Source organism: Taurulus bubalis (assembly GCF_910589615.1).
Source record: "Taurulus bubalis genome assembly, chromosome: 6".
In the NCBI taxonomy this organism is placed as follows: Eukaryota; Metazoa; Chordata; class Actinopteri; order Perciformes; family Cottidae; genus Taurulus; species Taurulus bubalis.
Window position 1 is genome coordinate 8,806,135 of NC_136594.1, and position 26,077 is coordinate 8,832,211.

At 41.9% G+C, this 26,077-nt stretch overlaps 1 protein-coding gene across 1 annotated transcript; it reads right to left on the reverse strand.

Annotated features, from left to right (window-relative positions):
- Window positions 1–1,317: 1,317 nt before the first annotated feature.
- fhip1aa (FHF complex subunit HOOK interacting protein 1Aa) lies at window positions 1,318–16,041 on the reverse strand (the record flags this gene model as incomplete). Its single annotated transcript, XM_079220007.1, has 11 exons — window positions 1,318–3,820; window positions 4,806–4,926; window positions 5,292–5,470; window positions 5,554–6,561; window positions 7,467–7,669; window positions 7,823–7,902; window positions 8,717–8,884; window positions 9,202–9,288; window positions 9,531–9,689; window positions 11,212–11,880; window positions 15,937–16,041. The coding sequence occupies 11 exons, from the start codon at window positions 16,039–16,041 to the stop codon at window positions 3,630–3,632; spliced, it is 2,970 nt and encodes a 989-aa protein (XP_079076133.1). The 3' UTR covers window positions 1,318–3,629.
- Window positions 16,042–26,077: the final 10,036 nt, after the last annotated feature.

The following is a 26,077-nucleotide window of genomic DNA, read 5'->3' on the forward strand; positions in this document are numbered from 1 at the left end:
TCTTTCATGAACCCAGAGGTTCAGAAAATAAATGCAACAACAAATCCCTCTGAACAGTCCTGCATGTCATCCGATACAACCCTTTCATTACAACTTTATGTGCCATTGGCAACTGCCATATTGGCAATTATGGTAATTTGTGAGGCCTGAAAATCACACAGGCAGGAGATGAAACTGCTGACATGACATATGTTCTTTTATTAAGCGAGGAAACAGAAACCCTGAGAAAACTCAGACATCCAGACAGGAGAGCGATCAATGAGCTCCCTCTTGTGGATGAAGCCCCTAACTTTCCTTTTTAATAACCTCTGTAATATGGTGCATTAAATCTGGTTTTGGTATCTTCACCTTAATTGTTTCGATGCTTTAATATCCTTTTTAAATCCGTCTGTCTCTTCTCATCTACAGCTCCTCTTTTATAAATGCACACAATAATGACCTCTACATGACCTCAACAGTTTGCTTCTTTCATGTGTACACTCCGTTTACTTATATGTAGAGATTTAAAGTGAGTCTTACTTTGAAACTAAATAATTCCCAATAGTTTTTGTAAATAGTAGATGGTTGTGGTTCCTAGATGGAAGTTGAAGTCTGACAGCTGGTGACATCATCCAGTGCCTCATACACCTATTTTTCCTGCAGTGTATCCCACATTTACATACTTTCATGCTGCTTAAACACTTTAGCAAAAATAAATAGTTGATCTTGTGCATTCAAGTAATAACGATGAATCGGATATTTACGAGCTGTTAAAAGGTTGTTTCAAGTTCACGTGTTCACATGAGAAAAGATGTAATGTGCGTTCCAATACCCACAACAACACACTATTTATAATGCTCTAAAAAATATATTTAGTAATGTCCAAATACATATTATGTCAAATGCATGTATTATATTGCAGCATACAATCATGCTTTTCTGGCTATTCCGACCCACAATCCTTTGCGCAGCAGATGAATGAGCAAAGAGTTCAAGGTGCCATGATCTAAGGAATTGAATACATACGGCATGCAACAGTACGTCCTTTGTAAGGGCAGCTGCAGTACGTAAAAGAAAAAATATGTGATGTGGAAAGCAGCTCTACTTTTGACCGAAGGATGGGGGGGGAAGAAGGGAAGAAGGGCAGTCCGGAAAGGAAATGTGTATTAAATGGAGACTTCAGAAAAAAAACACCACAAACCACCTCTGGCACAAAGAAAATAATATATTGATTGTGTCAGGTGAAGCAGTTAGCTTTCCGTTTCGAAAACCTTGTTCTTGTTTTTTTTGTTTAAAGAGCATGGGGTGTAAAAGTCAACAAAATATGTGCATCCAGTTTCATTTACCAGAAGTTGGCTTTATTAAAAGAGGCATGCCTTTGGGTCTTGGACAGAAAACTGAGGCCGAATGGTGTAAGAAAGGTTGAATCTTTGGAATAAAAACCCACTGAGACAGAAACTTGTCTATCATCTTGGTCATAAATACCCGTCTTCATGCCACAATGCAGAGATAACAGAGATTGTCATACTGTGCTGGGTTGTTACCCAGACTGAATGAATCTGTGCTGGCTGAGGTGTCTGCAGTGAGACGGTAGTATGAAAAACGCTGAGCGCTCAGTAACAGTCTTTTACCAGAGAAATTATTTTCGAAACACTCTGAAAAAAGGCTCCGATTGGTACAAATATACACTTCCAAGCCCTTTTTGTACAAACAAAGATCCCACTGCATGATCGACTGCAAGTAGAAACTGAATGGATTTAAATAGGAACAAAAATGTCCAGATGTAAGACTAAAGTTTAAACGTCTTATTAGCTGGATACACTATAAGATGATGATCAACAGAGTGCAGTTTTAAAAGACTTAAAGATGTCCTAATAATGTACTTTGTTTGATTTTGTCAAAGCAGTCCATTATCTCAGAAATAATAGAGCTCTGAACAAACAGTTTTAATAATTTTACATATTTTTCTGCATAAAATCCTATTATTTAAAAAATATATTTTCTATTTCCCAGTTCAACGTCCACAATATATTAACTGTATCTAGATATCAAGATGTGAATGGATGGCATTGGGTTTCTGTACTCCTAGAAACTTGGTTTGTAACAAAAACATTATTTTTAGTGTCTTCTGTGAAGGAATAATGGGATGGAACAAAACATGTTGAATGTCACACTTTCCCTTACACTTTGACAATGGACAACTTCAGAAAAACAAAAACAATCAGTTCCTGTGTAAATCCATTTGAAATCAGACATTAATGTGAACAGAAATCATAATTTAGGCACTAATTCTGAACTATTTCTGTCCTGGTAAATGCATTTAGACAGCAGAGGCATGATTTGTAACAGAATATATATATCTTGTATTGTCTCATTTTAACAACCATGTGAAATACCTGGACTAAAACAAAGGCGATGTTCAACATTTTGCCCTCTGTAACCGTTACAACGCGAGATATTTTCCCACAGATGCAAAACTACGACCCTCCTAGCAGTGATGTGAGACGTATCACAACTACAAAACCCTACACAATCCCTCAATAGAAAATAATGACAAACCGTAACAACTAGCCTTTAGTAAAACCACGTGAAAAAAAATATGGCGATAGAAACTCTTAAATACCCCTTCCCATTCTGAAAATATCTAATTATACCCAAAAATATCCATGATTTGCATAGTGTCATTAGAACTTTTTTTTCTTACAATATGTACATCATGAAGCATCACTAAAGTAAGGCAAATTAAATATAGCATGAATCATTCTGGTTTTGGAGGTCAAGTCTAGAGAAGATGTGAAGCCCACTGATGCGAGAAACTAGTGCATTGTAGAGAAATGGCTTCACCCGAAGGCCGTTAGAGAACGTGCATTAGAAAGACTCCTGAGGTACCGTCATGAATTACCGGAAAAACACTAAAACAAGTGTACATCTAACACACAAAGATATGTGGAAACACCAAAGCCCAAAGACAGAAAGTGACCCACCAGTTTTGCCCAAAAAAGAAAGTTGTCATGTGACGGTTGCATAAGAAGTTTGAATGTGCGATGATGTCGGCCCAGCTTGCCGGGCCGGCTCCAACAGTTAATCTTTAAATTACATTTTAATGCTGTTAATTCAAAGGCTCGCCCTGTGAAAGCGGCAGAGGCTCCACGTGGTGCTCAGATATGGTGCGTAATCCTACGGCAAAGAGGCAACAACTCTCCGAAAAGCCACCTGAGTATTTCACAAAGCCACACTGAGCAGCGACATTCAGAACTTTACGATAAGGGAGGATGATTACTGCAGAAAATGTTGCTGTTTTTGCTGAAATCTGCTCTCTACAGTCTTTGGTTGGTGGAACTGGAGCTCGCTCTTACGAGTGTTATCGGCTGGTGCAGGCTTCAGCAAACAGCTCAAAGTGTACAACTCCTTCTTGGCTGCCAGACAGAACTTTATAGAACTAGAAAGATTAAATTAAAAAGTATTATAAACTGATTATCTTTACTTGGGGGAAAAAAGTGTGCTATGATTTTGATTGTCGTATAAATCACTTGATCTGAGAGGTTTCTTCATCAAGTAGTGACTGAAAAGGCCAGAAAATCATTGTTTAAAAAGAACAAAAATTAGTCCTTATAAGTCTTTCAGAGTCACTGGACTCTACTGGAACACGATCACTCTTCCATAGGAATGTACGATAAGATGGAGTGCTCTTGTGCAATAGCAGCCAGTTCTTTGAGGAACTCCGTGAAGAGGACGGTGGCGAAGACTTCTGTCCGATCCAGAGAGATGGCTTTGGGCTTCGATGGCGGCGAACTCCTCATCATCCTTCCTGCCTCGCCGTGGGCGGAGCTTCTGCTTTCGTCTGAGAACATGAAGGTTTAATGAGTAACAATGCCAAAATGAAAACAAATCGTGTATAAGCAGGAATGCACTCTGTGTTGGAATTGAAGACATTTTGTAAACATAATATATTCCTGTTAATGATTTTTCACTTTATAAATAATTTCAGCCAGAAAAGTGCTGCTTATATTTTTATATGACCTACTGAAAAATTCCCTTCATAGAAAATTCTGTCTCTCATCTTTCTGCAAACATACTTCCAACAATTTTTTTTTTTTGTTTTTTTTAGCTTATACATCTTTGAAACCACAGGGAACCTGGTTAAAAAAACAGGCCCGACACTGCAGGGTTCAGCTGAGCCGTTGCTCAACATCACTTAAGAAAATCAAATAGAATTTATTATGGTTCCCAACAGAGACAACCGCTAACGAATGCAGATGTTGTTTTTAAACTTGACCCATTTTTGGCAGCACATTTTTGAGATCGAGAAACTCAACGACAGTGCAGAGTTTAAATTCTTGTCACCGGAAACAATAAAAACAATACTCAAGCTATTAAGTCTCATCCTGAGCCAACTGTTGTAATTCGACTCTAGCCATCCTTTTTATAATGCATTTTAAGTACATTTGTTTTCTAAAATCTGAAGACTATTGATCACAATTTACTATAATATATATATTTTTTTTATATATATATTATTATTGATGATAAAGATGGACTAAAGGATGAACGGATTAGAGTTTGGTGGTCAAAGGTCAGTAATTCTAAGTTTGTGTCAAATTTTAAGAAATTCCGTCAAGTTGTTCTATCTGTAAAAATGACGCCTGTTTTCATCTCAAAATGTCAAACTATTCTTTTAAATGTTGGTGTAAAACCTGCTTGGATTTCCAGTCAGTGAAATAGTTCGTGCCCCACTCACACTGTTATACTGTAGATCTATGTGAGAACACAGATTCCAGCCATAGCTTGCAAAGAAACTAACATTCCAGATGTGGGTGTGTTGTCACCTGCAGCTAAGAGGGAAGTCTCCCTGGCCAGCAGCCAGTGTTGGGCGGCAGTGATCAGCTCTGGAAAGTCTTTTCCAGTGGCAGCCTGCTCTTCTATCTGGTTCTTCACGGTGGCCAGTACCTGAAGGGACACAGAGAAGAAGCAGAGGATTCACATCTGCAGTGTTTACGCTGATGTAATTAAAGCTAGATTTAAGCTAGTCTGTGCTATTTTCTAAGCATTTTTGTTTTATTTGTTTATTTATTTCAATCAATAAATCAAATGAGCTGACAAAAAAAAAGATAAGAAGTGCACTCTGCCTGTGCATTCATTGTGCTTTAACTTTAAATCTCACTTTTGAAAGGTGAACTGCGAGTTTCAACATCTTTCAGCGATGAAACAAAACCAAAATCTTTTGCTTCCCTTGTCTTCGTTCTGTCGACTTGATGAAGGGAAAGAAGGGAAATAAAAGCCTCGCCCTTGCCTGCACAACGTATCTGGTTTACCTGGTAAAGGGAGCGAACGGTCGGCTGAAAGACCAGGTTGGTGTTGAGAAGGAAGGAGCGCAAGAGAGGCTGAGGGTAGGCCGCCAGCTGGGCCAGGATGCCCGTCAACAGCAAGTTGACGTGAAGCGTGTTGCTCTGCATGTTTTCCAGCCGAGACAGCAGCACGCTGACAAACGGACCTGCGGAAAGAAAAATCATGAACAAACATTTCAACTGTGCGGTTTTGGTGAATAAGGATCTGCAAAGATCTCCCTTCACTTACCGGTAAAAGGCGCCGACTGCTTTCTTCCTGCACTTCCGCTGACAAACTTGGCCCCAAAAGGTGAATGCACTTTCTCTGGCTCTGGTGTCTCAGCGGAGAAAGATGTGAAATCCATCTCCTCCTCCTCCTCCTCATCATCCTCCTCCTCCTCTTTTGCAGGTGTGGCAGGCTTCTTTACCTCTCCATCAGGTTTGAACTGTTTTCCACCTGCTTTGGTGTCCAACGTACGAATGAGCTCCTCATATTGAGCCAAAAGGTCGTCGCCCGGCTCGGCAGCTGTGGCGTTTTGGAGGCGGGAATTACAATCTGTCTGACCTTTGGCCTTTGTGTCCACGGTATGTTTATCAGCCATCACAGAGGTTGGAAGTGTTAAACTGAGTCCGTTTTTTAGGGGAACTTCCGCTGATCCCGGCTGGGTATTTTCCGAGTCGGACCCGCTGGATTTGAGCTTAACGCTTTCAATATCTCTGGTGTCTTTCTTGGCAACGAGATCGTACACCATGACGTCGTCCTGGAACTCGTTTTCCTCAATATATGAACCTTGTACAAACATGATGGCTGTTTTCCTCATCTCCTGGATGTGCTTCGGGGGCTTAGCAGGAGGGAGCTGTGGACGTTTAGGCTCCACAGGAGCCTCTCCGGTCTGCACCGGGCACGCATCGTAGCTGTCGTCCCACTCCAGCTCCTGCTGGGTGATGGAAGGCGGCTCTGTTCTGGGCGACGGGCAAGGCCGAGGCGCTACCGGCTGTGGAACTCGCTTAAAAGCCACCTGGGTTTGCCAACACTTCAGCCCGGGCTCCTCCAGGACGCCGGGCTGGTATTTCTCAGGTGGGGGGTCCTCGCCGTTGTACGGGGCGGACCAAACCTGGCAGGCCTTTATGCAGCTGCTGATGCTCAGACGGGCGTCGTAGAGGTAATGGAGATAACTGACATCCAGGTAGATCTCTGAGCCGATGGTGCAGGAGTTACCTGAGCCATCGTCATCCTCGAAGAAGCTCTCTCTTTGCTCTGGAAGAGAAAGAACAGATAGGAAATGTTGATGAAAGCTGGCGTGCAGCGCCCCAGCAAAGCATCCATGCGGAGCCGAACTAATGAGTTTGACATGTAGCTACAGGGGGTAAAGTGATGTAATACAGCGAAACAGCAGGAGATCTCATTTTTTGATAGAATACTCATAATCATCCCTGTTATATGTAGATAGATGCACATCAACAGCTTGCAGTGCACCATGTTTACACAGATTTAGGAAATGTAATGTTAATAAATTATACTCTTTGTTATTATTGGGTTTTAGCACTCCACAGTCACCGAGGTTATAACATGCACTCACTCAACTGGGGTTATGAATAGTAAAAATCTGCTGGATGAATTCGCTTTGAGGCAGATTTGAAAGGACCGAAAACAAAGAAAACATCCATAAAAGCTGACCTTCATTTTGGCTTCTCTGTAGCACATACAGTACTTTAAGAAATGAAAAGTATTAAATAGTGTCAAAGCCTTACAGGCTTTACACTCACAGCTGTCTCAAGGACACTTCAGCAACGGCCTTAAAAGGGTTGAAGGGCAACGCACTACGTCACCCTGCTTCCCTTTGCAATTCAGCTGGAATAATAATGAGCTTGTTTCTATACAGGTCAATGGACTGCATAATCATTCTAGTGTATTACAACTTGGTTCTTCCCTTCGTAGTTTTTGATTCACCTGCGTTATTTCTCCTAAAAAAAGTGGATTAGATCAAAAACAGTTGGCTTATTTACAATCTGCATGATCTTGTCTCATTGGACAGCAACGTCTTCATGTTCCCAGATCCGAGCAGTTACTTTGGTGAATACAATAGTATCATAACCCATTGCAATGATGTCCAAAGCAATAAACCAGACACAATGTGTCCTTTAATGTCCCGTACTTCTTACCCGTGGCGCTGGCGTTGTTGGGAGTCTCTGCACCCTTGGAAAAGAGGATGGAGTCCAGCTGCCGGAGAGGCGGGGGGCTGTGATCAGGAGAGCAGCAGGACGGCGTTAATGCCAGGATCTTGGCTGCGGACACAGAGTAGCAGTCCCTCTCCCCAACAACACGCCTCTGACTCAACATCATGTGATTACAGGGGATCAGGTACCTGGGGAGGCAAAAGGGAACGGATCCTGTTAGGAAAACCAGCGCGAGCACAACCTGCACGCTGGGAGGAAGAAAGTAAACGCTCATCATGTCGTAAACCAATTAGATGTGCCATGCTTCATAACTAGGGTAAGTCTACGTGTGTGTCACTCACCTCAATATGAGCTGCAGCATCACGTCTTCACAGTATAAGCCAATGAGAGTGCGGAAAAGTGCCAGGGACACAGTGCCCAGCTGTGGGGTGAAAACAACTGAGGATTACTACTGGAACTTTGTCGGTTAGTCCAAAAACAGTAATTAATTGACATCAATTATAATGATTAGCCGAGAGAAAGTCGAGGATTGAGAGATTTTTGTAAAATATATATATATATATATGTTTTTTTATACAACATGACTACTTAAGTTATGAAACTTCAAAGGTTAAAGCAAACAGAAAAATAGCTGAAATGTGTAATATTTGCATGTTAGTCAATGTTTAATTAGGCTTAAGGTCAACACACTTGAAAAGCAAACATGTTTCATATTTTTCACAGAGTTGCAGGTGTGCCGGAGCCGTTGGTGAGCAAACACCGGAGGAAACGCCCCGAGACATTTACACAGCAATGTAAAGAATCCATTACTTATTTATGTTCATGATTTTAACAAGATGTTACAAAATGGAGGTCTGTTTTAAAAGACACAAATATAAATTGTTTTACTAACGGTATGATGTCACTGCAACCGAACATCACCACGGCAACATTCTGCCAGCTTTGAAGCTGGCATTTAATATCTCAACATGCATCCAAAAGTGCCTCTGGGGGTCGTTTTCCTGGAGTTATTAAATATGAGTCATGCTGTTTTTGAGTACAGAGTGTGTGTGTGTGTGTGTGTGTGTGTGTGTGTGTGTGTGTGTGTGTGTGTGTGTGTGTGTGTGTGTGTGTAGGTGTGTGTAGGTGTGTGTGTGTGTGTGTGTGTAGGTGTGTGTGTGTGTGTGTGTGTGTGTGTGTGTGTGTGTGTGTGTGTGTGTGTGTGTGTGTGTGTGTTGGCTGGGTTCGTCCTGTACCTGGAACGGCGTGTTGATGCGGCTGACTAGAGTGTCTAAAATGTGGACGCTCTCGTGTTGGTGGAGGAGGATGAAGGAGAGGAAGGTCTGCAGCAGCGCCGGCTCAGACACAGTCCTCAGGAAGAGGTCCAGGTATGCTGTGGTGGTCATCACCTCTTCCAGGGTCAACTTCAGAGGAAGATATTATTCAGTCAGAATGTGTGCAAATAAAAATATCGTGCCACCTGTTTAGAAGAGAAGATGGACTCAGATATGAGAGTGGTATCTCTCTTCTTATTCCGCTCGCTCCCTTTTCCAAGATGTCAAACTACTCCTTTAATTTGAGATGTGTTTGTTTTAACCCCCTCCCTTAGCACAGTAGACATTGTATTTTAAAATGCGTCACATGATTTTCCACCGTGTTATTTTGTGATCAGCAAAACGGCATCCACAACAATACGTTGAGGCATTACATTGGGAAGGGGGGAAGGAAGAGGAGTACCGACCTTGTGGAGAGCGGGTGCTAGCACAGGCACGAGGAAGCCGTTGTAGATGTAGCTAACCAGCTGGTCTCTGATATCCGGGTGGGCCACCTGGGAACATTCACACATCAACACAAGAGTTCAGTAAAGCAGAAGGTTGCAGTCATTTACCACGTGTGAATAACCCGCCTTGTCAATGTTTGATGCAGCAGAGAGGCTGTGTGTGTGTGTGTGTGTGTGTGTGTGTGTGTGTGTGTGTGTGTGTGTGTGTGTGTGTGTGTGTGTGTGTGTGTGTGTGTGTGTGTGTGTGTGTGTGCATGGAGGGAGCCTCGTCAGTCGTCGCACATGTTCACCTGAATTACAGCGTTGCAGAACTCCAGTGAGTTGAGAAACTGGACGAGGGACGGCATTCGGAGCCAGTCCTCTTTGTGCAGGCAGTGCCAATCCGCACTGGGGACGTCCAGCTTCATGGGCAGAGACGAGTACAGGCCGCTCAGCCCCGTGGCCAAAACCTTAAGAAGGAGAGAGAGAGAGAGAGAGAGAGAGAGACGTCAACATCAAATAAAAAGTTACGCTATTATAGATTAAAGTCACTAGCTAATTAATTGTCAAAGTTTTCACTAATCCTGTGAAATGTGTTGACTTTAGTGATCCTCTGACTTTTCCTGTCGTGCCACCGGTTTTCAATGAAAAATTCTCTACAGCTATTGGATGGATTGCAGTGCAATTTACAATTTGGATCCCCACAGGATGATTTGCAATAACCTTGATTATTTCAAGATGGCGTTTTGGGATTATGACTAAATACCTGCTAAACTAAGAACATTCCTTTCGTGCTAATTAGCCGGCATGGCTGGAGACCAGTAACTACAGAGCTTCCAGGAAGCTTACAGGAAGATGGATGTCAAGGGTTTGTCATAAAGGTGTTTGTTAGAGCGTTTGAGAAAATGGTTTTATGATAAACTATGATTTCTACACTACATCATGAAAAAGATTTGACCTGTACTTTATGTTTGGGAAAAATAAATAACTGTGCTGCAAACCTAGCATCGTGTGATGTTTAGGAGTCTAATGAAAAATAATATTTGAGAGAATATTATGGGCTTCATTAAACATTAATGAGACAGTGTTTGGCGTAAATGGCATATATACTTGGCAGTCAGTTTTACTGTTGGCTTCACACAACAGATTTATAACGGTTTCACTGCAATTCAAAAATACACTTTTGCAAATAATTTCTTCTTTTCCATTTTGATAATGTAAGCTTTAAGCACAACACTGCAGCAGCCTCCAGCACATATTAGCTAGCCTGCTCCACCTCATCCTCCTCTTCCTCAAACAGCATACATATATCTCTATAAATATATTTGAGCAGCAGTTGAATTGTATTGCCTATAATTTCCCTTTCATGATCATCATGATGTGATAATTAGGTCACTAATTAATTCAGCAGGCTTTCCATGGAACAAACGGTCAGTATTCACATGTTTTAGGTCTTTTCTTGGAGGTGTAATTTCAAATATTTACAGGGCAGGATTTTAAAAAACAACAGAGTCTCTGGTACCGCAGCGTAATTAAACTGTAAAAAAAACTGTTAAACTGTTGCATTGATGTATACATCCTCTATAGGATTATCCCCGTCGCCTGCCAGTGGAACCAATTCAATTCATACTTCACTTGTTAAACTGGCATCACATCAAAACAATTCCTCATTGCGATGTCTGCAGCTATGGGTAAATGGCATTATTTACATGGGATTATCTTGCAACCGAGCCTTAATCTCATGAATGCCAGACGTTTGTAACACTCAATGAGACGGTTTAACCTCGCTTCAAGTGGCATCATGTATTCATCTGTGTATGTTTTGCCTGATTATGACACCGAGGGTCACTGGAGTCTGGGATTTCTTGGGTGGCTGTCAGATAATAAGTGTGAACAAGTCCTCATATATAAAGGTGGAGTTAATTAGGAAAATAAAAAAACAGAGTTGCTCAGTTTGAGGAGATTCACAGGTACTCAAATCCAGGGACTGACCGGACAGAAGTAGGTATTCTCCGCGATGTGTTTGGCCACTCGCTCGTTCTCAGCAGACAACGACATGATGAGCAGCAGTGCATCCCTGGCTTGCTGGCCCACTGTGCCCTCCCTGTGGATGAAGGGGATGAGCAGGGAGAAGATGAGGAAGTTGGTGGCTCCCTGGTCCTCGCTGGTGTGGAAAAACAGCTCCAGGATTGAGGGGTCCTTTGCCAGAACGCAGCAGAGCTGGTTGAGCAGCAGCACCAGCTCGGCTTCGACCCGTGGCGCCGCGGTGCCCGAACAGGACGACAGCAGCATGATGAGCGGCCGCAGGATGGGCTTGTGGTGGAGCAGGGGCTGGCGCGCCTGGCCCACCAGCATCTCGTACATCTTCAGCTGCTCCAGCTTCATGTCGTCCGTGAACTCCCTGCGGAGGCTCCACACGAAGAGGCGCTCCATCACGTTCTCCATCACCACAAACTCCAGGATGGGGCCCATGGCGCCGACCTGCCCGCTCTCCTCCTCCATCAGCAGGAACAGCATGTGCTCCACGTAGTTCTGCACCGCGCTCGCCTCGTCTCCGGGGATGGGGCCGAAACGAGGGCCGCCGCTGAAGTTGATGACACTGAGGGAGGGCAGGGTGGAGCTGCCGCGCAGGGGATCATGCTTCTCCAAGATCTTCACCACCTACAATAAGAGATGAGAGGAATATTAGTCAACTGATCACATTATAATGACCGCATATGGAGGAAGATCATCTTTGCAGCAAAGTAATGAGCTATGATGCTTTGGCCATCATACCTACATTCAAGTAAAAAGCGAAAGACACATTTACCAGTCTTACGTGGGTTATTATGTGTTTTTTTTTGTGGTGGAGACGTGTGCTAAAGTGACACTTGAACAGTCTGTATGACTGTATATGAAAGCTCCATCGGATCAGCCTACACTTTCAACTGTATCTCCTTCGAAATTATACTACAACGAAAAGTTTGGAAGGAGACAAATCTTTATTGGTGAGCCACCCAAATTAATTCACCACATGAGAAACACTGCTATTGACTGATGGCCACAATTTTGGAGAACACAAAGTCAGGATGGACAGAAACTCAATTAATGGAATCCAAGAAAGAAGCAAATTCATCACTGGGCTTTAAAAAGTGCAAAATGCCCAAAAACAGTTTCAATTTATGTTGACGAGGACGATCTTAAGCATTACCACTGGCATAATGTAAAGTATATGTGCTATACTATGGACACTTGACACATGGTACAAGTCAGTGTTTTCTTTAGTTGCAGGTACAACCCTTGCCTTCTTCCTCACAGGTTAATTATCAACAATAATGGGGTGTAAACAGACCAGCAGCACAGTACAGATATACTCAGTTTGGTCGCACACAGTGAAACAGTCCTTTGTGTAACCAGCCCCTCCCTTGTATGTCGGCTGCGTAGAAACCAGAGTCACAATAATGGTGCCAGTGTCCCCGGCCTGACACTGCTGCCATGACAATAACTGGCTGTGCACCAGAGGGCTGGGCCTGGCTGATGGAAACAAGAGAACAGGGTTTGTAATCTCCGCCTGAGCCCGATGGGGCCCGTGGCCCAGTGGGATCAATCCACTTCAAGCTCTCTGGCCGAGGCAGAATTGTTCGGACTGGACATGTGGAAGAGTCAGGTAATTACTGTAACTATCAAGGTTGCAGACAAGGTTAAAGGAGCATAAGAGCTGGGGAGCTTTTCGATGACATCACTAACGGTGCCAACAGCGCAGACTACAGTGAAAGTTCTGGCAGAGCCAACATTGTTTACTTGAGGGGAGTTACACTTCAGTCTGTAGACATTACTCCACTATATCTTTACATGGCATTGTTGCTTGCTGCTATAATAATGGTCTGTATGTATACAGACCATGTATATATGTATGTAAGTTCATATTTAAAGCGTTAATATAGCAACAAACAACTATGTGGCGACGTCTCAGCCGTCGCCATGCCGTTGAAAGGCAATAGATTTACTCTGAAATCAGAATAGCTGATTTAGAATTGAACACTTTGTTTTGGATTTAATCATCACAGGCCCAACTGGCAGTATTAATCTGAATGGAGAAATTGAAATTGCAGTATTGCCCTTGAGCTAGGTCCTTTCCATAATTAAAAAGGTAAAAGTTCAGTTTTGATCTGTGTCAGAAAAATTTGGAAAATACCATAATGGGTTTGATGTTGTCGACCCTAAACTGGACTTTAAAATACACTGATAAATGGAACTAAAGGGCTCATAAAAGCAAATAATTAGGAAGCAAAGTCAAACTTCTTTTATAAGTTGTAAAGATCCATCAATTTGTACCTGCCAACTTTTACACTCTTAAATGTGCTGATGCAGGTGCCTTTTCTGAAAGCTGCTGGAATTTTAACATTCCTCATTTCATACAGAACAGGCCCAGTGAGTGTCCGGACGCATACCTTATGAATTATTAATGCCAGATGACATATGCAGCGTCAGATTCCGGCAGTGCTCTGAATTACCAATATTAAAAAAGGTATTAACATTACAAAAATAATCCCAAATATTATTCTTAGAATTGGAACGAAAAGGTCATAAAAAACAAAATGTGTTTTAAACTTTTATCATGCTTAATATATGGGCCAGATACCCAAAAAGGAATTTTTATTCAAACCACTAGAAAGCTTCGACAAGTCAAATATAACTGAACTCTGAAGATGTTCTTAAATGTACAGAACGATACAGAAACACATTCATAAAATGTTGACCATCAGTCAACAGCAGCGTTTCTCATATGTACATTTAATTTGGACAGATTTATTAGAGGTCATGTGACATTAACCTGGAAGGAAAGGAGTCAGGGCAGTTTGTTCCTCGTCACTATGGCTCTTCACTGTCATAAATTAGAGATTGTTGGCAGCCGCTGCAACAGAGCGATCACTTTGCGTGTCACAACAAACACAATGAGCTCAGTGAGGCCTGAAGAGCAGCAGATAAGACGCAGCAAATGAACATTAACCTAATCTGCCAATGAAACAGGCAGAGCTTCTGGAGGGACAAGGCCTATACTACTAACGACATGTTACTCGGATTTCAAGGTTTTCCGACCTGAAACCAAAGTCAAGAGCACTCTTATCGCTCTTCAGATTAGCGGAGCTTGGAAATAAGACTCTGCAGGAGTGAAATTGTGCTGCCAGTTCGCCTTGAACAAAACAAGCTTTAATCTGAACACAGTGCTCATTTGATCTGCTCACAGTCACTCGGGATGAGTGAAGAAATATGTGAATCTGTAAAAAAATAAAATAAAATACAGATCCCCGACAGACTTTATGCCTGAGCTACAATGGTAAACTTCCCATCATGTTCAGGGCAAAGTCTCACTGGTCTGGACTCTACTGACAAGCCTGCTAAACCCAGCGACCCACGACAGGTTTGTATTCAAAACAATCGGCTCACTTTCAACACAGTTCTTCTACAGCAATCTGAATTCACCAAGCAAAACAACAGAGACACCCAGCACAGTGCATGTCGCTGGAATAGTGAATCTATTCCAAGAAAACTTAGAGAACTAGATGGACAGGAAACAAACTAAATCAAAGCACTAGGTCCACTAACTTTTCTAGAATTTTTATTTTTAATTTTTTTAAACTACCAATTTTAACCAAGGGATTCATTATCAAACACAAATCACCTAAAAGACAAAGACATTAAGAAATATTCCAAACAATTGCGTTGATAAGGCATGTTCATATTTAAACATATTTTAAAGACATATACTCTGTTTTTAACAATAATTTGCATCTGATAAAGTATAGTTTCCACTAAAAAGTTAAAGTTATTGTGATAAGGATTCTTAAAAATCACACCTACTCCTTCTCCCTCTGTGAAAAATTAAAAATATATAAATATGCAAAGATTTCTCATTTCAAAAAGTGTAATTTGAGTGTTTGTGTACTGAAGGTTTTAAGGTTTCTACATCTCCTTTTGTGAGTGGTCCAATATGCATGTTGTGATACAACACAATCATGCTTGTATGTGCAAATGTTGAAAAACTTTTCCTCCAGTTGATGAATTTAAAAAACAGCCTTCTGCTGCACAAATTCTTCTTTATTTCCACCTTACTGGTAATAGAAACTGACTCCAGAGCTGTCCCCGCAACACTAAACTACACTTATGGCCAGTGGAATATTGGCATCGGGAGGCCGACCGTCTCAGACGTTTGGCTCTTTGCAGCAGCTTGTGTCCCTGCTCAGCCCTGTTGGGTCCTGGCAGCCCGCGAGGCCTCTACTACTCCTCCCACACGGAGATGAACAAGCGCTACACAGAATGACACTGGCCAGACACAAAGGAGGTAGCTATCAACACACTTTTCTAAGTATCAGCTGCTTTAATGTCTGCATTAGTGTGTCAGTGTGGGGTCTCACCCTTCGTGGTGCTCACCACTAAATTAAGATGAATTCCACAAAGTTTATGTTCACTTTGTCACCAGTTTCGCTGGTAGGGATTAGTTGTGTAGTTTGGTCAGAAGGTTATGTGGTTTAATGCAGATGTGTACACTCCAGAGTGGTATTGAACTTCCTGCAAAACCAGTCAGACCGATGGATGGACGGACAACCCGAAAACATAATGCCTCCAGCCACGACTGTCGCTGGCATGGTGATGTATAAAAAGGAAATAAGTGGATTTCCTGAAATGTCAAGCGGTTCATTGAAGCTGAAGGACTCTTGATTCAGTGCTCGCGTTTACCTGAGACCAGTGGTTCTTGAACACAATCATGCAGGTCTCTGGGTCCACCCCTTTTAAGACCAGAGACTGCCCATCTGGGTTTCCATTGGCAACCATGGAGGCCATCACGGTGACCGGATCCGTGCGTGGGTTAAACCATGTCAGAGGCAGAAGGAGGACATTCCTGACTGCTTACTGGTGCAACCATAACCACGGGAGGAAGCATAATCACAGAGGACCTGAAGATGCAGGGAGAAAGAAAACACACACAAGCAGATATGATTATATACAGACCCACAAAGAGTTGATTCATAAAATAGCAGCACAGATGAACCGATGTGACTGGAGATTGTCGTGCATTTTCTCCCCCTCTGCATGGCTAGACAGCAGCTATGACAGGTATGCAGAGAGAGAACAATAACAGGCAAAGTCAGATGACTAAAGAGAGAGAAGAGACGGAGCTCACTCCACTTTGGCTGCCTGCCGCACTCTGTACTTTCAGACGGAGATGTAAAATTGTTTTGGGACTACCTAAGACGCCCAGAGTGGATTTCTGCAGGCCTCCTGAGATCCGTCTCATGTCAGAATCATTTTGACATCAGAAAGCGAACGGCGACTGGGTGTGAATAACTCTCAGCTGAATGCGGGGAGTTAGAGGGGGAAAAGACAAAGGAAAAGACAGGCAAGTGAGGTCTGCTTTGCTTGTTTGCATAATATATATATATATTATTTTAGCTGAAAATAGCCTGAGGACAGCTTTGCAGATCAGTTCCAAAACTCACATTGGCACCATGGATGCCCACGGTTTTACCCCAGAAAGGAACTAATGTGTTGCTTCCCTTGGAGAGGACATTCCTGGAAAGATTGACTCTTTGACAACACGAGGAAAGGAAAGAGTATCGTGCTTTTTCAAACTGGATAATGTGAGAAAAGGCTAAATCCAGTTTTCTGTTAAACTGTAACATGTTTCCATTACCAGGCCTGCACCCCGAGAGGAAGGATGGTAGGATGTGCTTTATCTGCCCGCGTTTCCTCTGCTGAATGTTTTCATCGACTATCACTAGAAACTTCATCATCTAGAAATCACAGTCCATTGTGCTTTCAGCTAAATGCTAACGTAAACATGCTAACAATAACTAGTGTAAACATCTTGATGTTGAGCAGTTATAATGTTTACCTTGTTCACCGTTTTACCATAACATGTTAGTAATGTCAACATGCTAACTAGAGCTGTCCTACACCAAACAAAATAACCCTAGTTTGAGTGTATCTAAAACCAATCCGTAAGTGTTTATGAATTATTTATGGTGTGGAAGAGTCCATAGAATTTCCAATCAGTGTTGTTTTTTCCATTCATCCAAAGACACACTTTATGGTTCCCTCTATAGATCAGCCTTGGCTAAACATCTTGTAAACCAGCTTAGTAATAGTCTTTGATGTTAATTCAAACCTTTTTAGTTTAGGTTTAGGTATGATGCAAATACATTATTATTATTATTATTATTATTATTATTATTATTATTATTATTATTATTATTATTATCTACCCAAAATCTTCCTTGTGTTTTGATACATTTTGTAAAAAGAACAAAAAATGAAGTTTGATGATCTTAAGTAAAAACTTTAAATCTTGCGTTTACAAGAGCCGGTGCTCATAAGTTTCTTGCAAATTAATTATTGAGCATGAAAAAAAAGCATAAAAAATGCCAAAAATGCCAATTATTCGACTAATGCTACGTTCACACCAAAAGCGTGAGTTTACTCGCTCGACTTTATGCGGGAAATTCGCACCATTCGCTTCACTTCATTCGCGCCGGAAAGGGGGTGCGGCTTATCTCTGTGGCTTAACTCCGTAAAAACAGTTAACATTTTTCCCATCCACCATGAAAATATCCACTAGTTCTGCTTTATACTTGTTGTGGAAATTCCACAAACGTCGGAACATCAAACGCACCCGTGTCTGGGTTCATAATATTATCCGTAGCCGCACACAGCTCCGACTTCCAACGCTACTTGGGGCGGACCAGTAGCAGTTTGATTCAGCAACGGAAAGACGGCAGTGATGACGGGCGGAGCATCTCAACGCTGATTGGCTTTAGCAACAAGAGTGGAAAAATTTCAACTTGTGCGAATGAGGCTAATTTTTCGCAATGCGCCATTCGCGCTGCCCAGTGGAGATTTGCATTGTTCGCAACCATTCAAGTCTGTGCATTGACTTTGCATGGAATCTACACGCTTTTGGTTTGAAAGCAACATAAGAGAGGCAGCCCTAATGCTAACAGTTGCTAATTAGCACTTAGCACAAAATACAGCTGAGGCTGATGGGAATGTTATCAGTATTAGGTCATAAACCAAAGAATCTGAAAAATATACTCTTGATTTGTCTAAAACCTAATGAGAGGAAGAGACGTCAGATCACCAAAACCACTGGGATTCATCCTCTTGGCAACATAAATATCTGAACAAAATTCCAAAGCCATACATCCAACAGATGTTGAGACATTTCTCTCAATACCACAAATCTCAACCTCACAGTGACGCAAGAGAAAGAGTCACGGGATCATCAGTAGGCGTCATCCTCAGGGGACCATGAATGTCCTCACAGGAATCTAACTCCACCCAACTGATTTTCTATTCTGGTTCAAAGTGGCGGCCCCAACGACGGCCCGACATCCCTGGAGCCGAGCCGCTAGCGTCGCTTCAAAAGGACATGTTGTGGTTTTAGTGCGTCTGCCTCTGCACACTCACACAACATCAGGACAGAGTTAAACACTCACACAACACAACGCAGGATCATATAGACTCCGTCACCACAGGGGATCAACTGTAAAAACCCGCAGCAGCTGCATGCCACAACACCGAATCTGAGCCAGGAGCTCCTGCCCCTAAATGTGTCTCTCAGCCAATCACAGCTCGAGCCCCTTCTTTTGAATCCACTTTGCCCCAGTGAGGCAGAAACATCCCCACGAACCACCGAGTTCAGGCAGAGCGAAGCACACAGACAAACTTTCACCATCTGCTTTCAGTTAGGAGAGAGGTGGTTGGATTCTTGAGAAGGAATGTAAAAGACCAGGCCAGAGAGTGTGTGTGTGTGTTTGTGGGATTTCTTACCTTCGCTGAACCATCTTGAACAGGGACGCATGGCTATGCAGACAAGGACCTCATTCTTGTCCTGTTGTCACACACACAAAAAAGAGGGATGAAGATATGTCAAAGAGAGGAGCAGGAAGTGAGTGTGCGTGTGAGAGGCCAATGCATGGTGGGAAGTGACTGGACATGAGTAAGCCTCTCCGAATGCTTCTTGGACGAAGATGGATAGGGAGGAGGTTACAAGGGGGGAGGGAAGGGAGAGCAGGCGGGAGAAAGTGTGGGGAAAAGGAGGCGGTGCACGAAAAAATAAAAACGACGGCAACAGCGTTTGTTTACATGCAGAAAAAGTTCAAGAGTGAACCAATCGCGTGGCATTTTCTGCAGGACTTCAACATCAATATCAAATCCTAATGATCCCTCCACCGTGGGAGAATAACACCATTGTCTCTTCCAATTAGTGTTGTGAAGTAATTGGCATCCTTTACAACGACGAGAGGCCAACTGCCCTACCCGGCAATTACACCGGGCCATCGTGGGAAATCATGTCACGTAATGCAGCAGCCGCAACAATTTAAATCATACGTACATTAAAAACATAATGATCATATAAAGTCTGCAGTGATCAACTCGTCGCACTCAGTTTCCAGGCGACTCTAAATCGGGGGAGTGGGCAGATTCAAAAAGGGCTGGACCTCGCCTATAAAAATGTGGGTTTCTAAAAGCGTGACGTTGTGTAAACAGAGAGTGAGAGGGCGACAGATGGAGATGTGTGTGTGTGTGTGTGTGTGTGTGTGTGTGTGTGTGTGTGTGTGTGTGTGTGTGTGTGTGTGTGTGTGTGTGTGTGTGTGTGGGTGAATGTGTTAAAAAAAGAGGAGTCATCAAACACTCATTTCGTTTTGCAGGCTGGTTTTGTGCCTCTCGGTGGACTCACACTTCTCCGAGGAGCACAGTATAAAGGCTACCCATGGAGATGTACATTGCATTCAATGTAACTCACGGAAACTCACACTGTTCTTTTTTTGGCAAACATACGAGCAATTTTGAGTTCAACGTCTTGTTCAGGACACTTTGAAATGTGAGCTCAGAGACTCCAACCTTGTGGTTAAAGGCTGATCCGCTCCACTAACTCACATACAGCAGCCTGAAACTTAACTATACTTCTCCTTATTTTTCTAAGGAGTAGTTGCAATATTTCATATTGTATAACTGAGGTGATGACGGTCCTGTGTAATCAAACCTCCTTCTGTATGTCAGCAGTAAAAACGGTTAACCGTCACGTTCCCTTGCTCTTGTATGTGACCTGCTGTCATTTTGCTTTTGGCTGATAATTGCTGTGGCTTGTGTTATATTGGTTATTATTGTATGTTGTCTTTTACCAAAACTATTTTCTCTGTTTCTTCCTTTCACATTAAATTAATGTAACCAAAGACAAGAAGATCCCTAACAGAACTGATATTATCTTACTGTAGCTATATTGGTGCATGTTGGCTGAGAAGTACAGAAGTGCCAAGTATGTGTTTTTCAATATAATTTAAAGGACCATTATAAAAATATTTTTGTGACTATTTTGTGTGTTTTCTTAAAGCGTATATAACATATATCAGCATATATAACAATAATATAATAACTCAAATTATCTAAATATTAGCCTCAGAAATCCTTTATTGGTTAGGCTGAAGTCACTGGTATACACAGAGATAAACAAACATTAGCATGGCTGAATGAGCTATAATTTGGTAATATTTTAGCAGGGAAATATGTAGAAATATCATATCCTGTTTATCTCAGGTATCTAAGGTCAAGACTTGGATTTAGCAACTCAATGCACCACTGGAACCGAGTGTCAGCATCTTAAGTTCAACGGGGTCTGAAATATGCAACAAAGACCAAAGGATAACATATGATGTACAACTAATCCAGCAGAGGGCCTGCTAATGAAAGCCATGACCTACATTGTGCTCTCATTTACAGTACCTGCTGTCATGCTGTCACATATATAGAGCCCAGTTACCCAGAAGCCACTGCTCTACTTGCTCAAAATAACCTGGAATACAGTAGAGCCAGAAGTGGGACAAGCAGAACACATGCTAAAATATAGGTTGTTAAAAATACATCTTTTGTGCATGTGTGAGTGAGTGAGTGAGTGAGTGAGTGAGTGATCTGCATGTTGACATGAGAATGCAGTGTTGCTTGAGTGCATAATTGTCTGTTTACAGTCTCAAACTGCCGGCGCAGCAGTCTTATTGAGACGTAGTCCTCGCCGGATTCTCCTAATTTCCAATTATCCAATTATGGCAATTTGATCATTACAAATATGTGTCTCTTCCACGTCTCCGCAGTCGGAGACATGATCAACCGAGTAGAATCTAGCTCTGGGTTTTCTCTCCCTGTGTCACACATGCTGTGTCACCTCAACAGTGTCATAGTGTCATCATTCAGTCATTCTTTCCTAAACATATGTTTTGGACTTTGGGTTCATTTTTGCCGAAACATTCAAACGATTCATAACTCCAGACTCTTTTATTTTATTTTTAAATGTTTAAGAAACGTGTTTGCTCTGTTATGTTGTACAACACTGTTGCTATGTTATTTCACTGAACAATAAGCTTTTCAACCTTCTCTTTCGACTTGTTTTTCTCTCTTTGGTGTATTTTTTTATGTCGGGCCGTGATTGAAGGTCTTACAAGCCAAGTAACACCAAACTAAACTTATTTTTTTACTGCTTTTTGTTCGTAAGGTGACGTGTTTTTGAAGTATTAGCCGATGCCTCCATTAATTCCTGTAGGTTTTAGCTAATTAACGCAGACCCAAAAGTAATTTCTCATGAACAAGAGACTAGATAAGAGCCAGGAACTGCTATGAATATATGGTTTCATAAGTGATGCAGCAAAGAGAGCAACAGGCTCTCTCCCAAGGTAAACATGGTGACAAAGTGAAAACTATTGTGTTAAGAGATAAAAGCCCAACGCTGAAAGGAGCAAACAAGGGTGAGAAAAAAAGAGAGACAAATGCTCGCCTCAAGGGGTTTTGTCAGTTTTTTCCTGATCTAGTTTCTAGTATCGTCAGCTTTCGGTCATCCCAGAGGTTTTCATACGCACACAGGCGTCGTCTGGGCAAATAGCTGAGAGGCAGGCCACGCCCTTTACAGATCGGCTTTCTTGCTAAACAGGACTTTTAAACCTCAATTCCAGGTATTTGAGAGAGTAGATATGCAAAAGGTGAGCCGTTCAAAGTGCGCGATGCTGGAACCTCCAGCAGACGGGAGAAAAGTCAGACTTTATCGAGTTGAACCAGCCTTATTACATAATTGACAGTGAGGTGGCCGCCATGGCAACGCAGTGACGGACAGGCTCATTAAAGTGATAGTAGCTGATGAAATATTTAAGGGCTACGGATGAAGACAGAGCCTGGTCTAATAATTTATAGTCTTGGCTATCTTCATCCATTCAGCAACAGAACAAAGGGACACAACAATAAAGGAATGTGAAATATCAAATAGAATAATTAAAAGTATTAATTCACATCTTTTGAAATAGTTTAATATATTTATGTTATAATTGTTGGGGGGGGCTACTGTGAAAAGAAGCGGATGGAAGAGAAAAAATAAGCAGAATTTCCCATAAATCATTTTCTCATGAACTTCATTCCATCATACATAAATCATACTGTTCTATATAAGAAGTAACAGGTGCTGAATAATTACTTTAAATGACTTATGAGATAAGACTTTGATTATGTAAGCAGATAGTGTTGCTCCGTGCCGCATATCTGTGGATTCTCACACACACATGAAGGCCAGCAGGGTGTGTTGCCTGTTGTCTTCATCTCCAAACTGGTTTCAGAAACAGTCTGCTGGTACAATAACGCTGTGTGATCACGAGAGGAGATTAATTAACATGTTCAAACAGACACAGGTGCTTAGAGAAGCTGGGAGCAGAGGAGGGGGAGGCAGCGGTACCGAACACCCAGAGGGGGAAAACACACCGTTTCAAAAACTAAGCTCAATAAAAGAAGATAATGACTTATAGAAGCCAACAAGAGGATAAAAGAGCCCTTACACCATGTTGATCAAATCAAAGACTTCACAAACTGTGAACGTTCTTGAGAGAGTTTACCCTACAGTAGAGAGACGGGTTTTTGATGTAGACAGGGACACCTGTGTATGCTGGAGTCAATGCATGTACTGTACATTATGGGTGTTTAAGGCATGAGTGTATTGTTTTTTTCTTCAGCACTCAAGCAAGATGCAACCACGGATAACACTGAGGGCGCCGAGAAGATAACTCATAGTTTGCATCTTATTAATTAAAGTGACAGAATTCACAATATATTCATTTATCTAACAGTATGACTTCTGGAAACTTAACCTCCATACATCATGGTCCGGTGCCAAATGAATAATTCTTGTGGGACAGTAAAGTAATTCAATTTCCTTAAAAGGTGGCGCTAGAGGAAAAGTCAGGGATCAGCAAAGTCATTAAGATTCATCCTCAGGGCACCATGAATGTCTGTTCCAAATTTTACAGAAATCCTTCTTTGTTGAGATATTTCAGTCTGGACTAAAGTGGTAAAACGACCTCCACACAGACATTGCCAACATGTGTCATATGTGCGTAATCGTAGAATGTGAAACATCTCTTTGTGTTATTACCCTCCAAGATTCTTACAACCCAAATGTTCCAAATGCCTTCTGATACTTTACACAACAGATCTCGACACCTTTTTCACCGTTTCTTTCTGGTTCTCTCGGGCTAAATTACCACATTGTATGCACACACAATGTGGGCTGGTGACATCGTTCCTACTTCCATGTTGGTATTCAGCCCATCCCCGCACCACAATAGGCATCTGTCAGTGATAAGAATGTGTTTAGTGCGGGTAATTCCTATCTCTGCTCCTGCTGCTTCCTCTGTAGCTCGTTTGCATCGCGTCTCACTTGCTGATAAAGTAAAGAAGCCGTGTTTGCATGTGGACTGGAAGATACAGCGTGTCTGTGAAGTTCGGAGATGTTTATCAGAGAGATGAGAGCGAGCTGCAGAACTGCACTCATGCAATTAGCCAACTGGATGAAAAGACAGTTCAAACGGTTGACTAAAAAAAATGGTTTGTTTTTAAAGGGAATACAGAACATACCAAAAAGCCTGCAGCTCATCTGGGTCAAATATTAGTTTGGGTGTGGATAACAAACCTGTTTTCATTTTTTAAAACTCTCCGTCGCATTTAAAGCAACTTCTACAATACGATGACTTTTTTTCCCCCTCATATTTTCATGGCAAAGGAGATGCAAACTAGTGTTTGTTTGAGAGAACACTGGCCTCTTCGACTTTGTGCACCACTATGATCATTCATGTCAGTGACTGGCTTTTTCTCTGACAGACGACACACTGCAGGTTTAACAGACATGACTTGTGCTTTTGTTCCAGGTCATTCTACGGCAACAGAAAGTGGTTCAACCTGATTCAGGGACAATCTCTACTCTTTTCACTTTAAATAGAAGGTTTTAGTTTTTTTAAATGAGGGTGATTCGAGAATAGAAATAGAAAAAAAATAGAATAACAGAATAGACCACTCTGGCATTTATATGTTTATTATGGAGCTAAAGATTGAGCGTCGTAGGCCTAACCTCGAGAGAACATCAAGCCTGGCTCTCTCAAAAATGTCAAAAGCGCGCCAACACCCCCAAAGCTTTCTTATTTACACGTATATAACTTTTCTTTTTTATTTATTTTTTAAACGTGCAATCTCACAGAGTAGCTCAATTTAAAACACAAAGAGGGAAAGCAACTTTATTCTCTGTTCAGGACTTTACTCCACGATATCTTTACAAAGCAAGTAGTTGTTTGCTGTTGTATTAAGCTAACCGTTTCTCCAGTGTTGATGCTAAACTCGGCTATTCCCCTCCCAGCTATGGCTTCATACCATCAACACAGACATGAGGGTGATGTCAACCATCTCATCAAACTCAAAAGGGGAAAGAAAAAAAAGTTCTACTTTTCTTTTAATGGAGGTTAAATAAAAAGGCAACAGTGATATTATAGACTGAGCCGCTAAGAAATACTGCCAGTCGCTAATGCCACATAGCTTTCATGCCGTCTGTTACTTCTCAGGGTCAGCTTGGGGCCAGAAATGGGGACGGTGGGGCTAATCCCAAACACAGGACAAAGCTGAGCTGTCTGTGTCTGTGGTGGGAAAGGTTAACACCTGCTGGGGACTGCAGCACCTGTTCCATCTGAATTCCCCAATAGTTCTGCCAAACGTATCATGTATTTAACTGACTAAACAAAAGATCCGTCCCTTTGGCATCTTTTTTTTGCAATCACTAAAACACAAGTTAACTTTCTAATATTTATATTCTTTTAAAAAGCTATTCAAAAACCCCACTTTCAAACAATCAGTCACATTATGTTTGGTATCGGCAGCAACGAGCAAGGTGAAGCAAATTCGATGGCAATCACAAACTTGTGACCTGAACCTGACCTTGTATGGCCTGTTCACTGTCTAGCATGCTGCGATGGACACTCAGAGACTCTGTTTGGGAATATCTCTGTTGATCAGCGTGAAATCTGGTGTCAACCAAACCGACATCTGGACATCACTGGTATCATACAGATGACTGATTAGCCACGCGTTACTCAGAAACTTGTAGCATACACATCTTAGACTTCACCCGCATTCTTTGCTGCGTGTCAGTATTCATGTCCAACCGGTTTAGGACATCGTTATGATTATTTATTTTTTAAAGGGAGAATTCATAGAGATTTACATGTTTGCTGTAGTCCCTGGAGTGGAACTGATTGAGAGGCAGCCAGAGACCCGCGGCATGTAACCGATTATGTGTATAAACAGAGATCAGACGGTGTATAAACAGCATCAGAAAGATCTCGCTATGAAACAGGGAAGAAGTGCAGCTTGGTCAAACACAACAAGAGAAATCACACTCAACTGCTTCCCTGCTAATCCCCTTCCCTTCATGAAAACCTCCCGATTTCACATTCTTTAAAGTGACGACGTTTATACGTTTAATACCTGAGAGCAGCACAGTTCATAGTGCAGAAGAGAAGAGAGCCACTGA